Source organism: Salvelinus alpinus, chromosome 18 (assembly GCF_045679555.1).
Source record: "Salvelinus alpinus chromosome 18, SLU_Salpinus.1, whole genome shotgun sequence".
Classification (NCBI taxonomy): domain Eukaryota; kingdom Metazoa; phylum Chordata; class Actinopteri; order Salmoniformes; family Salmonidae; genus Salvelinus; species Salvelinus alpinus.
The window spans coordinates 16,131,034-16,147,593 of NC_092103.1; the positions used below are offsets into that span (position 1 = coordinate 16,131,034).

The 16,560-nt window shown below is 42.8% G+C and overlaps 1 protein-coding gene across 6 annotated transcripts in view; it reads left to right on the forward strand.

Moving 5' to 3' along the window:
* The window catches only part of LOC139544515 (AP2-associated protein kinase 1-like), a 31,361-nt gene extending 15,008 nt beyond the window's left edge, over positions 1-16,353 (forward strand). For 2 of the 6 annotated variants that reach the window (XM_071351688.1, XM_071351692.1), the window contains 7 exons: positions 39-134; positions 715-813; positions 3,660-3,764; positions 4,029-4,130; positions 5,361-5,516; positions 5,824-5,934; positions 12,660-16,353. In XM_071351688.1, coding sequence (XP_071207789.1) covers positions 39-134; positions 715-813; positions 3,660-3,764; positions 4,029-4,130; positions 5,361-5,516; positions 5,824-5,934; positions 12,660-13,432 — 1,442 coding nt within the window. In that variant the 3' untranslated portion in view covers positions 13,433-16,353. Of the gene's footprint in view, positions 1-38; positions 135-714; positions 814-3,659; positions 3,765-4,028; positions 4,131-5,360; positions 5,517-5,823; positions 5,935-6,374; positions 9,536-12,659 lie in introns of those variants that run through there. The other 4 variants (XM_071351689.1, XM_071351693.1, XM_071351690.1 and 1 more) reach the window with 4 other exon arrangements.
* The last annotated feature ends 207 nt before the right edge of the window (positions 16,354-16,560 follow it).

Genomic DNA, 16,560 nt, shown 5'->3' on the forward strand with positions numbered 1-16,560 from the left:
AGCTGCAGTATAAGTTACTTTGTCTTTTTCGCTGTTAGACGTGTCTGCAGAGGTGGAGACGGTCCCCACAGAGGACCTGATACCTGGCCTGCTGGAGGTCTCCTCCCCTCGGGAAACAGCCCCCCAACCTGCTGGTGAGACCCTTCTCATCTCCATCACTCATATCTCCCTACTGTATATCTTTCAGATATTCCCATAGCTCCTTTGTTCTTCCTATAGCAATCACGTCCTCCATCCATTAAACAGCTACAGTGACATACCCATAGAAATCCTATGAAACGCTGTTCTATGCCTTTCTATGGCATTAAGGGAAGGGAACGCTGTTGCTACCCAACTCTCCAGACAAGGTGCATGAAATGAGGAGCAAACTGAAGAGAAAATTCAGCAGCTCTTGGAGGACAGTAGAAGTTGATAAAAGTGATTTTATATTCCTGCTGAGTGAATGGTCCACTCTGTGACCTCATCAATGGCCCTCTGAGCTCTAAGACATTTCTATCTGAAAGCTTTCATTAACTCTGTATGCTCAAATCTCTAGCTAGCCATTTAATGGGACCTCTTCACTGAATAACTTACCAAGAAAACCCTGTCTCTTTGCCTTGAGCTCTCCATGCTCAATCATCTCTACTTCTAATCAGACGGAGATGGTGTACTTTGTATCTCTGAAGTGTTCATTAGTGTGTCTGTTGTTTTCCCCCGCCTTGCTACTTACTGTAGAAGTAGAGCAATCTGAAGACCTCCTTGGCCTGGATACAGGAGAGTCTTTGTTGACTGTTCCTGTCCCGTTCAGCATCCTAGCACTCTCAGACACTCCAGGTAAGGAAGTGTCCTTTTCTATTGTGTAAAAGCACACTCCAAATCACTTAACTCGCGTATCAACATGACATACTGTGATGCTGGCAATCTATTGCCAACGTTAAGACCAGAATTAGGGTGCTTTCGTAAATTCAATCTGGGAATCTACCTTAAGTTCAGAGCTCTCTGGTTTGAGAGTGCCAGAGCACAGAATAGTTAATGAATTTACGAACAACGTGTGTCTGTTGTTAGGATAGGTGCCAGTAAACATTGACACTAAACTGAATTCAATTGTTGCCAGTAACACCGTTACAAGGAATAACCCTCTAGGGTCGGCAGGTAGCCTAGTGGTTAGAGCGTTGGGCCAATAACCGAAAGGTTGCTGGATCGAATCCCCGAGCTGACAAAGTAAAAATCTGTCGTTCTGCCCCTGACCAAGGCACTGTTCCCCGGTAGGCCGTCATTGTAAATAATAATTTGTTCTTTATGGACTTGCCTAGTTAAATAAAGGTTACATTTAAAAAAAATCTATAATAATAATTACATAAACAGTCTACTCGCTATGGTGAGTAAAATGGTTGGAGTGATCTCGCTCTGTGTGTCTAAAAGTAGCTAGCAATCTAGCCAATGTTCGCTAGTTAGTTTCGGTGCTTGACCGCTGTTGTGAGGTCAGAACACTCTGATGAACCCTACTCCTCGGCCAGTGTCTCCAGTATGCGCTCTGATCACTCCGAGAGCGAAACGCTCTGAATTTACAAATGGCCCAGAGCTAATTTACGAAGGCACCCTTGGTATCCACACACAATTAGTGTTCCTTAGTGGTCATGGCAACCCTGGACTGTTCCACTTAGTGGTTCTCAAAAACCTTTCAACGCCTCCTCTTTTGTTGATTCAGCCTAAAATAAAGCCCAAAATAATGCAGCACTTCAGATTGTAACGTGGCATTTTGCTCTAAGGAAGCCAAAGTACTGCTAGTCACGTTGCTAGCAATGATGTACAGTGCTCTCTCTCCCCCCAGTTTAAGGGGCTGTAGTGAACTTGTTTTGGCAGTCCACTGGCTCAGCTGTAAGTACATAGTGGAGAGGCAGGTGTGGGTTGTGTTGTGTTGTGAGAACCTGGTGTGCAGAGTGGTCTTTAGGGATAACCCCAGCTAGTGGACGTAGCTACTAGCTAGCGCTCTCTGTGTGACCGTTTTATTCATCTGGTGTGAAAGTAACATTTAGGGTTTTGTGGCTGTGTGAACAAACATCTCATTCTTTTACTTTGAGAGTACTAATTCTAAATGCATTTTAACTGGCCTGTTGGAATGTGGTGGAAAGAAAGCTTATAAAAAGGTTTCTTCAACGTGAGCGGTTCCTCAGCAAATAGTTTCTTTGCCCTAGAAGATCCTCTTGCTCTTCTGTAGGGAGAGATTCTTTCCTCTATTTAGCTCTGTTGTAATGTCTGTCTCCAGCTTATTTGTCCTAATATGTCATTCTGTTATCACCTTTGTCTTATCCATCTGTAATCAATGAATTTATACCCAACCTATTTTTTCCATTTTCTCCTTTATCTTATTTTTGTTTAAGTCACTGGTACGTAAAAAAACATTTTCTACAATTTTTGTTGCGTTTATTTCTCAACATAATCGATTACAAAACCCTTGAAAGCTAATGTAAAAGTCAATAGCTTAATTAAACAATTGAAAAGTTTTCTAGTTTTTTTTAAGGCTTCTATTGATTAAAACACTATCAATGTTGATAATGTACAGTAAATACCATGGCAGACGATCTCCATGAGGGCTCTCAATTACTACTGACTGGAATAGATTGTCATATCATTACGTCTCAGCCATATCTGGCTATTTGGAGCTAGGGGACACTAGTGGCCACCCGTGTGGCCCAGTTGGTAGAGCATGGCACATTTTTTATTTATTTAACCTTTATTTAACTAGGCAAGTCACTGAAGATCAACGTCTTATTTACAATAACGGCCTAGGAACAGTGGGTTAACTGCCTTGTTCAGGGGCAGAATGACAGATTTTTACCTTGTCAGCTCGGGGATTCGATCAAGCAACCTTTCGGTTTCTGGCCGAACGCCCTAAACGCTAGGCTATCTTTTGCCCCAAACATGTCACGCCAGGGTTGGGGGTTTGATTCCCACGGGTGACCAGTATGAAAATGTTTTTTTAAAGTATGCCCTCACTACTGTAAATCGCTCTGGATTTGAGCATCTCCTAAATTACCCAAATGTAAATATGAATTGATCAGCAATGTTCCCTCGTTGGCTCCCAATGAACTGCGGTGCTACCGTTTACACTATACCAGGAAATGGCCCTTAACGATATGCGTGTGTTGAGTGTGGTCAAAGTTGTATAGGCCTATACGTAAGCGATAAATTATGTTGTTCTGTGCATTCTCTGCAAATAATGGGCAGGCTTGGAGGATCCACGGAGTGCATCTTTGGAGTAGATTAGTTCCAGAAAGTGTACATGAGCCTATCTATATAGGCCTATATTTCTGAAAATGTAAATACGATATTGTGGTCTCTATACTTCCATCACATGATGTGCTGGAGCTGTGTCATCATTTGCCCTCATTGAACACCCATCCTCCCACATTCCCTATAGCATAGCTCCCTTTGCTTTTCTTCCTTTCTATTCATCACTTCTCCTTCACCCTCTTCTCATCTCTCTCTCTTTCTTCACCCCTTTTCTCCATCCTCACTTGCACTGCTCAATTCGATGGTGTTTTCTGTTCTGGCCATGACTATGTGAAATGCTATACTCGCTAGGTGGAGTAATGCTGCCACTCTCACTTTTTCTTACTGTTCTCTCTCTCTCTCTCGATTTTCTCCTCCTTGCTCTTCTTTTCTCTCTGGGCCTATAGAGAAGCTTATTGAGGGACTGAAGTCCCCAGATACACACCTCCTGCTCCCTGACCTCCTGTCCATGGCTGATCCTTTTAGTGGAACTATGGAGGAGGCTGTCAATGGTAAAAGTACTTTGTCTTTCAGCCTCTCCTGGAGATTTCACAACTGTACCCACTTTTACATTGCTCTCCAAAAGTCAAGGTTTTCCATTGAATGCTCCATGGCAATGTCCTCTATCTGCCCTATGTTTATCTTATTTTGTTCTCTTGTGGGTGTCCTCTTACTCCCTCACTTTCTCCCTGTCTCCGCCTCCCTTCCTTGTTCTCCGCCTTCCTCTTTGCTTCCCGCTCGCCTTCTCTTCCCTCTCTCTCTCTCTACGTGTACAGTAGTGGGTCCAACAGAGGAGTTTCTGGTGAGTCTGGACTTTCTGATCCCTGGTCTGGAAGCTCCTGTGTCCCAGTCTGAGACAGACTCTGCACTGCTTCCTGGTTAGTTTCTGTCTCACAGGCAAGACGACACGCAATCTAGATGTTCCCAGAATACAATGCAACAGTGGAAGATGATTTAGATCCGAGGAAACAAAAAGGTTTAGGTTGACGTTTTTACTGGTAATACCAGCTCCACGATGGTATTGGGTCATTGTGTAAGGTTTTCAGAGGATGGAATGAAGCCATTGAGTACAATGACCACAGTTGATTGATATTTGGAGTGTTTGTCTATTATTAGCCTGGTTAGTCCAGTTATTAACGTGTCATTCACAACCAATGTTCTGATTCAAAACTGACATGAAACAAAATGGCTAATTTGAAATGGAGAAATGAAAAAGCATAGGCCCACTTCAACTCTGTGAAAAACAGATGACGGTGTCCTTGTACAACTATTATTCACAGGACGAGGCTGTTTTTTTGAGAATTGGGACGTTTATTATGCTGTGTATTTCATGCAGGGCTCTGTAATTGCATCACCCGGGGCTTTGTTGAATGATTTGATGATGCAAGCAAAAATACATCACATCTGTGTAGGCTCATTACTGGACAGGGCATAGTACAATGACTCACTTACGGTTGGATACTTTGATGTGTAGTGCCTCTTATCATACATTCTATAGCATGACATTTAAAGGCCCGATGTAGCTGTTTTTATATCAATAGCAAATAATTTCTGGGTAACAATTAACTCACTGTAATAGATTTCCATTAAAATGGGCAAAAATAGCTTTTTTGCCCCCAAAAATCTCAAGCAAGAATTTTGTTAGGACTGTCTGGGAATGGTGTGGGTGGGGAAGGGAAAACTGAAAACTAGCTGTTATTGGCGCAGAGGTTTAGAACGTTCTTTGTTATCAGTCTATTAACCAATTTATCACATGGTGACGTCACCATGGAAAGCCAAAACTCCCGCCCATGCAAACCTGCTGGTTTGAAGGTCCTAGGTAGATTGTATTCAACCAGCAACCCTCCGGAATAACACTGATCAAATTTGCTCACACTTTTACAGTGTTAGTTTCATCAGCTGTTGTACAATATGATACAAAACACAGGGAAAGCAGAATTTTGACTGCGCTGAGCCTTTAATAAGTGCTACTAGGAACATGTGGAGTTTTTTTCATACTTTGTCCTTGGTGCTTTAAAATGTTTTACTAAACAGTGATTCATTTATCCTGAACTAACAATTCCTGTTACCTCGTCTAACTCTCGCCTCCTCTGTCCTCCCTCCCCCAGACCCCCTGCTTGTGGAAGACACTCTGCTGGGCTGCTCTCTCATCTCTCCCCCCTCTGGAGCCTACTCTTTCTCCTCTGCTCTCGCTTCCACTGGCACTGGGTCTGTTCTGGATGAGTTTGACCTGGTATCTGCGGGTTGCACCCAGCTGCTGGCAGGTAAGGCACACCCACAAGCCCGAACTGTGCCACTTAGGCCTACAATTGGAGAGGCGAGTGTGCTTCTGTTTAAACTTGATGTATCTTGTAGGAACAACTGATTAGGTTATCCCTGTTAAGAGGCTAGCTCTAGTCACAACTACGCTAGCAGGCTCTACTGACTTGCATTCTAACTCTGAACCTCTGTAGCTGCGTGACACACCACCTCCTATTCCTCCTTTATCTCTCTCTATTTCGGCCATTTCTTATTCCTCTCCCAAACACCTTAACCTCCCCTTCCTCCTTTCTCTGGCTTCCTCCTCTGCAGACTCCTCTGATCTCCTGATCTCAGGCTTTGAGCCTGCGCCAAGTGCAGAGACGGGCAACGAGGATGTGTTTGACCCCATCCCTGTCACGGGCTCCAAAAACTCCTCTCAAGGTAAGGACAGGGTGGTGTTCAAGCCAGCCTTCATGCAGGGCCAGGAGGAAGGGCAGAGAATGGGTTGGTGGGCCTTGTCCCACACTCTGAGATGATGATGTCCTACTGTTCCTCAGCCATGGTCAGATGAATTCTGGGATTGATTCCAGTCAGTGTCCTCAGTAGTGTAATTGAACCCTGCTCCTCTTCCCCTCTTAGATTAATCTGAGTAGCCATTCTCCCTGTGTGTAGTTATTCCTTCTTCTAACGACGCTCATAGATTGTATGTGGAGAGCAATTCCGCTTACTTCCTGTCTTTGTCTTCTGTAACTGCATCTTCTCTTCCTCTTTTCCCTGGCTTCTCTGTTCTTTATTCCCTCCCCTGCTTTCTCCCCCTGTCCTTCCTCCCCCCTGCTTCGCCCTGGCCCACCCCCCTGCCCCCCTCGTCTCTGTCCGGCCAGTTTCAGGAGGCCACTCTCGCAGTAACAGTGGCAGCTCTGAGTCCAGCCTGCCCAGCCTGGCCCGCTCCCTGCTCATGGTGGACCAGCTCATCGACCTGTAGAGGGCGCTGGGGAGCCGGGACACTAAATAGAGAGAGAGTGGGGGGGGTGGAGGGATGAGGTAGAAGTAGTGACGCTCGAGAGGAGAGTAGACCCCAACATTAATCGTTACACCCCCGTTCCACTATTCGTTCCCGTGACTAACGCTTGTTCCATGTGAACTCCACCTGTGATTCCAAACACACTGGGCCATTGTCCTGTTCGTGTTTGTCCCATACCTCTGGTATTTATTCCCATCATGCCTCTTGTATTTATTCCCATCATGCCTCTGGTATTGATTCCCGTCATGCCTCTGGTATTGATTCCCGTCATGCCTCTGGTATTGATTCCCGTCATGCCTCTGGTATTGATTCCCGTCATGCCTCTGGTATTGATTCCCGTCATGCCTCTGGTATTGATTCCCGTCATGCCTCTGGTATTGATTCCCGTCATGCCTCTGGTATTGATTCCCGTCATGCCTCTGATATTGATTCCCATCATGCCCACCACTTTTCTTCTTCTGCCCTCTCATTTCATGCTTTCACAGCATTTATATTTTCTTGCCCTTCTGGGGTCATCATGGCAAACAAGGTCACAGCATGCTGCTTCTACCTTTTGCGTTCATGACACACTAACTTCATTCAAGAGTTCTTCTTTCTGTAGAATGTTTCACCATGTTTTATTCCCGTCTCTGGTATGTCTAGGATCAGTGTCCAGTCACACGGCATTGTGTCCTATAGGGAACCAGAGAACTCCACTCTTGTAGTTGTTGGCTAGTTGTTATGGTGCACAAGTAGATGTCTCCTTTCTCCACTGTTATATTTCACTTGGATTATTATTTGTTTGCGCACATTTGGTAACACCAATATCACACCATTTGATTTATTGTATATTGTAGACAAACAAAAAAAATCAAGGGTATATCTGCCAATTTAATTATCTACCTTTCAGTGGTCGTGTTTTCAGGGCTTGTGTTTTAGCACTTAGCATGAGGTATCATAGCCTGCAGGTGTAATGGATGGGATGTCAGATCCACCAGCTGTTCCAGAGGTTGAGCCTTCCTTATCTGTGGAAATTAGCGAATAAGTTCTTCAAAAAGCGAATATGTTCGCACCAACATAAGGCTTTAACCCTACAATAACAGAAATGTGGAGTTAACATTCCCAAAGGAAGAAGCTAAGATGTGAAAACACAAGCTTGGCTAGGGAGTCGGCTGCACGTTGACAACGTTGATGCTTTTCGAAAGCATTTATTTGCTCCTTTTTCTTTTCTTGACCTCTTTAGTCTGACTACATGTATACAGACAGTCCATATCATCCCTTTCATTTCAGGCTGTATGTGCCCACGCAATCATTCCCTTCACATGTGCATTCCCACAAAACGTCCATTCCTACATGTACATAGGTCCTATATCATAGTCATTTTCCGGCTCTACATACTGTAAATGTATGTTTACCTGCAATACCCACGGACTCTGATCCAGTGGTCTTTACGTTTTGGTTCCTCAAAAAGTAATTGGTCAAATGTGCTCTGTTCCTCATCTGTCATCATAGCGTTACATTGTGAAGAAAAAAAATATATAGAGAAAAATTAATTTCATATGTAACTAATATTAAATGTGAGTATGAATAGTGTTAGAGAATGAATGTATGAACTGAATATTAGTCTATAAATAAAGATGGATAATATATATAAATATAATTCTTAAGATGACTATTCTAGAAGAAATACATGATATGTTTTTCCTGTTTGTGCAGCTGTGTTTGAGAATGTGTTTCCCGCCATATTTCTCCCCGGATTACTATTGTGACATTAGTAAAAACATACAGTTATGACAATCTTAGCTTTGATCTGTTGAGGGTTGGGTAGGATTTCTCCAAGTAGCATCTGTTTACTTGCCTTCACCTAAGGAGGATTGTATTATAAACAAACTAGTTTGTTGTGCAATGGGACCACTACACAGGGAACTTTACCATGTCTTATACTGTACCATACTTACTCACGCTGTACAAAGGCAGAACTACAGTCTTCACTGAAATAGTGCCGTGACTCCATGCTTTCTCCGCACAGATTTTACATGATCAAAAAGATGCATATCGAAGCATGACCGTGTTGTTGAATGTTCTGGTTTGTTGGTAGACAGTGTTGTCATTGGTGTGTGTGTATGTGGGTGTATGTGTGGACATACAGTAATGTAACTCCTAGCCAGTCTGAGTTGTTGGATGTGATGCGGTTGTGGTGTTGTTTGAACTCGCTGCAAAAACAGTGACATCGACAGTGGTGTTGGTGTTCGTCATATTGAAAAGCACAGGCCGTCTTGAATTGCGCCGAGTCACTCTGTTGCCTATAGAGGAAGCAAGCCACTGTATCTGAGAGTAGAGCATCTGTCTTTTTGAGTGGACCACTGGAGTCAGTGATCTGATTTGAATATGGTGAACGGAAAGAAATAATGACTCGTCATATCATGTTGTCACTACTGTAAAGTGTGTAATGAAGTGGTTGTGTATCAGACAGAGGGGCAAGCACTACACAGGACTCCACGACCACCACATACTGATAGGACTGCTTGCTATGCTGTTGGGCATTTAAGGAATTACAGATAATTGCTCTACTGCAGTATTCGAAAACAAGGCATGCCAAGCGACAACACTTATTGACAGTATTCTGAAATCCAATGTTGTGTCCCATCTATCTCAGGCTTTTGTAGACATGTGCAACCAATGGAAGGCTGAAGTTCACATCTTAGCCCCCCTCACACCATCTGCAGATAGATAGATAGATAGATACTCATGTGGCTATTGACCTATGCAATCCTTGCTTCTTCCTGTAGACACCACTGTGCTGTTGTAAAGGTCTTGCCCTCCAGGTAGTTACATTTGTTGTTGTGAAAAACAGAGAACCTTCATGTTACCCTGTTGTTTTTGCAAAAAGTGAAAAAGCTGTTGTTCTGGATCCCTGTCCGTTTCTATGACACCCAATCATGCGTCAGAGCTGTGATTTCTGTGTGCACAAATCTATTTTTGTGAGATAACTAAAGAATTACAAAGAGAGGGATGTCGAATAAACATATTCATGTGAATGTACTGTTGTGTGGAGTATTGATTGAGTGACTGAGGGGGGGTTTGTTTGAGAATTTGACGCCCTCACAGTGGCAGTCATGTGGTTAACGTAATGGATTGGCAGAAAGATTGATTCAGAGGGAGAGGGGCGACATTTTAACTAGCTGTTGTCTTTAAAAAAAAACGTATCTACTAAGGTACAATCAATTCAATCATGTACTGCAAATTAATCACTAGTTATTTTTACCTTATTTACACATGCACAGAGGTTTAATTACTCATGTTTGGGAGATGACATTCAGAGTAGATTTCATAGTTTCTTGAGAAAATATGATGGAAAATATTCCTAATCCTTGCTTTTAATACATTAACACACTTAGAATGTTTATAGGGATAACTCGTATACAAGAACTCTCACACATACTTATTCCCATGAGGGCCCTCATGTCATATTAACTCTTTTTTAAATTGGGATTAACCCCATTAACCCTCCCCTTCTGGAACTGCAAGCTAACGCTGCTCTGTCTGCTCCCTGTCTGCACAGGTAAGACTGCCTCTGTGGAAATGCATGCATGCCTGCTTGCCCCCCTGTCTCTTCCTTACTGTGGACCAATGGGTTTTCTTTTATATCCTACTATTAAAGAGAGGCACAATCAATATAACTATTGTCATGGAAAATTGCATACAGAACCTTTGGATGATTGAATTCTTCCTTCCATCTGTTTTCATTTTGTTCCTTTTGCAAAACATGTTTTGATCAAATGTCACTGAGTTCAATGCAACTTTTTTTTTTTCCCCATCCTGTTCATATTTTTATCTGATTCTATAACTCTTGTTTATCATGTCTTGTTTTTTTATTTATTTTAATTCCATATAAATACATTTCAAGTAGGTTTTGTTGTAAATATCATACTCTAGCCCAGGGTTGTCAAACTCATTTTTCCCCAGGCCTGCATTCAGTCTTCAATGAGGTCTGGAGGGCCGCACTGAAAATGTGTTAGATTTTCTTGCTGCAGAAAATAGTCATCTCCATATAAAAAATAAAAAAAAATGTTCTATGATTCCTGACTGTCAAGCTTTCATGTTGGTGATTATTAGTGAGGTGGACACAGTCAAGTCACACTCCTTGACTTTTTCCATATTTTGTCTTACAAAGTGGGATTAAAATGGATTTGTAATCAATCTACACACAATCTGTATTGTCAAAGTGGAAGAATCTTTTGGTTTGATCATTGCTTGACAGCCATTTTCAAGGCAAAACTGTAATTGTTATAGTGTTGTCTTGGTAAGCAACTCAAGTGTATATTTGGCCTCGTTCTAGTCTTGCTGAAAGGTACATTTTTTTAAATTGTTATTTCACGCGATAAGTTGACTGAGAACACATTCTAATTTACAGTAACAGCCTGGGGAATAGTTACAGGGGATGATTAGGTGGCCAAGATGGTATGAAGGCCAGATTGGGAATTTAACCAGGACACCAGGGTTAACACCCCTACGATAAGTGCCATGGGATCTTTTGTGACCACAGAGAGTCAGGACACCCGTTTAATGTCCCAGCCAAAAGACAGCACCCTACACAGGGCAACGTCCCCAATCACTGCCCTGGGGCATTGAGATATTTCTTTAGACCAGAGGAAAGGGTGCCTCCTACTGGCCCTCCAACACCCCTTCCAGCAGCATCTGGTCTCCCATCCAGGGACTGACCAGAACCAACCCTGCTTAGCTTCAGAAGCAGCACGCAGTGTGATGCAGGTTGGTATGCTCCTGTGTCTGTTGGAAAGCAGAGTGAAACAAGTTTTCCCCTAGGATTTTGCGTGTGCTTAGCTCTAAGTTTTTGTTCTCAAAAAGAAATCTCCCTAGTCCTTTCCGATGACAAGCATACCCATAACATGATGTAGCCACCACCATGCTTGAAAATATGAAGACTGGTATTCAGTGATGTGTTGGATTTGACACAAACGTAACGCTTTGTATTCAGGGGGAAAAAAAGATTTCTTTGCCACATATTTTGCAGTATTACTTTGGTGCCAAACAGGATGCATGTTTTGGAATATTTTTTCTTCCGTACAGGCTTCCTTATATCATTCTGTCATTTAGGTTAGTATTGTGGAGTAACTACAATGTTGTTGATCCATCCTTAGTTTTCTCCTTTCACAACCATTAAACTCTGTAACTGTTTTAAAATCACCGTTGGCCACATGGTGAAATCCCTGAGTAATTTCCTTCCTCTCCGGCAACTGAGTTAGGAAGGACGCCTGTATCTTTGTGGTGACTGGGTGTATTGATACACCATCCAAAGTGTAATTAATAACTTCACCATGCTCCAATGGATATTCAGTATCTTCTTTAATTTTACCCATCTACCAATAGGTGCCCTTCTTTGCGAGAAATTGGAAAACCTCCCTGGTCTTTGTTGTTGAATCTGTGCTTGAAATGAACTGTAAGGTCCCTCAGTTGAGTAGTTAACTGTATCTGTGGGGTACAAAGATGAAGTAGTCATTCAAAGATCATGTTAACCACTATTATTGCACAACATCTTTACTCCTGAATTATTTAGGCTTGCTATAACAAAAGTGTTGAATACTTATTGACTCAAGACAATGTGTGTAGATCAGTGACACAAAATCAAAATGTAATCAATGTTAAATTCAGGCTGTAACACAACAAAATGTGGAAAAAGTCAAGTGTTGTGAATACTTTCTGAAGGCACTGTATGTCCATTATCAAATTGACACTGTTTCGGTTTGGTTTTACACCTTTTAAAGTATTATTGTGTTTTATTTCTAAATATCAATATCTTATCTGTTAGAGCTTGCTAGTTCTCAGAAAAGGATTGCCCCACTCCCCTGTTCTCACACTACTTTCTGAGGTGCAATGGCAGCTTCAGATTGCTCCCCTGTCTGGTCTTGTTTGACTTACCATTCAGAAATTCAATTCACACATTTTGATTTTCAGTGCCGATTACAGAAGTAACTAGTGTATGTGAATGGTATGTCAAATCATGTTTAGATTTTATATCATTTCCCGTCACATTCTGTGCACACCATAACAAAACTAGTCATTACAATGTGTAATGAACTTGAATGTTAGTTGACTATCCTGGTTTAAACGGCATGTCAGTCTGACTGTTGTCCTCTGTACCCTACAGACCTGCAGAGGGAACCTAGCAGCTGTGAGACACTACCAGGTTCCTCCAGGACCGACAGCTCTGGACCAGCTGTTGAAGAGGAGCACAGACAGAGACTTCCCTTTGCCGACAGCAGCATCATTCCCCCCTCACTGTATCCAGATGAGACAAACTCCCACCTGTTGCCTTCTAAGTCCTCTGACCAGCCAATCAAGCCCGGCCAGAAACAGTCCCAGTGTCTCTCACCTCCTACACAGCAGCACCCAGTCCCCTCCCCTGATATCTTCCTGCAGGCCCCTTTCAGGATTGCAGGGAAAGAAGGGAGAGATGTGTTTACCAACTCCCCTTACCCTCTGGCCCACAAGCCTGCTCTGCCATCTGATCCTTTCCTCCAGGCCCCCTTTGGGAAGAGGAATGAGATAGCTGGGGCTGCTGTCACTGTCTCTCACCCTCCACAGCCCAACAAACAGCCCCTCTGCCAGGTCCAGCCAAACACCCACCATCCCCATAGTCTTTTACATCCCAGTGTCCAGGGGAAGGCCCTGTTCACACCTGTTGCTGCCCCTAGGCCCATCATCCGGCAGGCCCAGCCCAGGTACTCCCGGTGCTCAGAGGTCCCCCTGCCCCAGCAGCCTGTCGCAGCCCACCGCGTGGTCTCCAGTGTGGGGCAGCAGGCTGCTGTGGGCTCGGTGGCTGTGGGCCCCCTGCACTCCTGGACCATTGGAGGCAGAGCTATAGTGGATCCATTCCTCAGGGCTCCCTTCCACCCCAGATGCCAACAGGGAAAGCCTTGATATCTGGACCCCTCTCCCCAAATTCAAAATCTTGCCCCACACCAAATGCCAAAGCTGGCCTCCATCTAGTGCCTACATGTAAGGAGGGAGGTTATCAGTGGAAGTCTGTCCCAAGCCAGCCCTGCTCTTTCCCCCTGTGGAGGGCATAACCCAGTCCTAGCAGCCCTCTTGTAAGTGTGCAATCTAGATTACTCTGGCTCCCTCTGTTGAGGATGTAATAGGTAGACTGACTTTTTCTGTGCAATTGCAGTATTAATCATGACTTGCTCCATCTTGCCCATATTCAACTTGTTTTTTTACACGCTCGTTCTACCTCAGCTTTCTGATTCGCCTTCAGATGAAACACTGGTAGATTGCGGGACTTCATTTGCATTTCATGAGGATTTCCAGGACACATCAAACTGCTAAAACTATATTGAAAATAAAGATTGTCCAGGATCGTTTCACTTTAAAAGTACTAATGGCAATCTACATTTTCTGAATTTGAGAAATCTCCCAAGTAAAAGGAAAAGAAGAACAAAGGATATTGTTATATTTGTTAATGGTTTGTGTTTGTATACTTACTGTATATAATTTTTTTTACATTGTTTTCAACACCATGTTAATAATATACTAAATGTTGTGTAAATGACATTTGGTTTATATGGTTCGACTATACTAGGGTAGTACTAAATTACATCAGTTGAGTATTTGCCTGATGAGCTGGTGACATTTGACCTCTGTCAAACGTGTATTCTCCTTCTATTACTCCATACTTTTTAACCGTTGTTTTACGTAGTTTCCTTCTTCACAGGTCAACATAGGTCTTTAAATATTTTATAAAAAGACCTGTTGTCAACAGCAAGAGGAAAGGCTTATCGTGAAGGATACTTAGCTTTGGTCCATAACCATAGCAGGAGTCTGTCTCTATGCTGTATTTGAATGTCTTGGTAAGTTACTATGGATCAAAATGCACTCTAACACACATTAGGAACACCTTCCTAATATTGAGTTGCGCCGCCCCCCCCCCCTGCGCTCGGGCACGCAGCTCCCTGGGACTGCTATAACAAATATCAGCGCGTGCAGAGAAGCACGAGATTAAACTTCACGCAACTTACTAGTTTTCCCTGTTAACACTATCACCGTTTCCCTTTACTGTGGGAATTGTGATCGAATCAACGCAATATTAGCAACTTTCAATGCAACATCCCGAAACAAAACAAACTATGCAAGACTTAGTATGCAAAACTAACTTTACAAGAGATTTTGTTTGTCGGCAGAACGCATCAGAGCAGGATTCTATTACATTGACAGGCACGCCTCGGGCACATACTCTACACAGACCGGTGCGGCATAACCAATCAGAGCTGCAGTAGGCCTATATGCAAATAGACCATTGCCATATATGGATCTGTGCCATTCCTTTGAACTGGACTGTGTTTACAGCATCAGCGGTCATGGGTAGATACACTTGTTTTGAGATCAAAGCGAGAGCTGCATGTAGCCACGTGTGCACATTTGTTCATATCCTTTGCTAGTTAGTGAGTTATTAGCCCAGTTATAGATCATTTGTAGTCAGCAGCGGGGGAGTGATTGTTCTCTACAAGAGCACAAAACATGTACATTTCTAGACATCTTTGAAAAACAAGTTGGGTAAAGAGCTTTTTGTTTTTGTTTTAAAGGGGCAGTGTTGTACTTTGAAACAGGCTTAAGTAAACTAAGTAGCCAATAGGCAGAGGGTAGCATAATTTGTCTGATTCTCTCTAATAATGGTATGGGAATAATGATGAATTTTATTTTGTAAAGTGGTTTCTTGCATCAAACAACACAACATTTTCAGTCACCTCCTTGTCTCGATGACAAGTTATAGCTCCACCCGGCACAGCCAGAAGAGGACTGGCCACCCCTCAGAGCTTGGTTCCGCTCTAGATTTCTTCCTAGGTTCTGGCCTTTCTAGGGAGGTGTTGAGGACAGCACAGCAGTCTGATGCTCTCACCTGTGATTACTGGTCAATGCTTTGTTAACAACCACACTGTGCTGTAAACAGAATGAAGGATTTTTCATGAAATTCTGTAGTAGGCTGGTTGTTTCTTTTTATTCAGTCACTTTACATGTCTACCAATCTGATTAAACATTCATGTTAACAATATGCTTATTTACACATTTGTAATTGTACTCACTGTCAAGTGGCATTCTTACCACTAATGGTCCAGAGTGATCGGTCAGAAGGGTATTTTACCAAATGTAGTCCTTATACAACATGGAAGTGAAGAGTCTTTATATCTCTGATTGCTTCAGTGTGTGCGAGCATGTTCTCAGCATCACCCTCACCATGTAGGAAATTGCAACAGAAATAGCGGTAGTAGAGTGATCTACCTGTCTGTCACACAGAAGGAGTTGATCCAGGGGCAGGCCACAGAGGCTCAGCGCTCCCTTGGGTGTGTGAGTCTAGTGCCTAACCTTCTCTGCCAGGGCTCTATGGCATCATAGTTGGCCTTTGCTTTTACTGCCTCCAACCCCTCTGCCACCTAGTTTAGCTCGTTGCCGTTGGCGCAGTGATTTGCCACAGGCATGCCTATATGAGGTCACTCTCGACAGGATTGTGTCTCTGTGTCCTTCTATAATATCTCATTTAACCCATTTTAATCCCATCAGTCACAATAGTGGGGGGGAAAACGTTTGTACTTTACAGGCTCTAGAGAAGTTAAAGTTGTACTTATCAAAAATAAGTATTATATTATGAATGTGTCTAGTGTGATTCAGAGATGTTCCATACGATTTCTCAAAATGGTCACAAGACCACAAGCATTCATCTCCAAGGTGTACTTTTACAGAAACATTTGGTACTAGAAGTCTGTATTCAACTGCTTAAAAAAACAAATACATTGTTGAAATGTTCAAATATTGTCTTTGTACCTGTCATTTTTAAAGCGTCTAGTTTACATGTGTGCCTTCATTTTTGATACATTGCATCCCTGATGCTCGTGGTATATGAAAATATCTTAGCGGTCACATTTGTGACCAATGGGAAAATATAGTGGCTCAAAATTCATAGCAGATTATTTATTTTTCAAAAAATGAAGTTGAGTTGGGTAATGGATATACATGATCAAGATGACTTTACCATTATCCATTAGCCTTTACACATG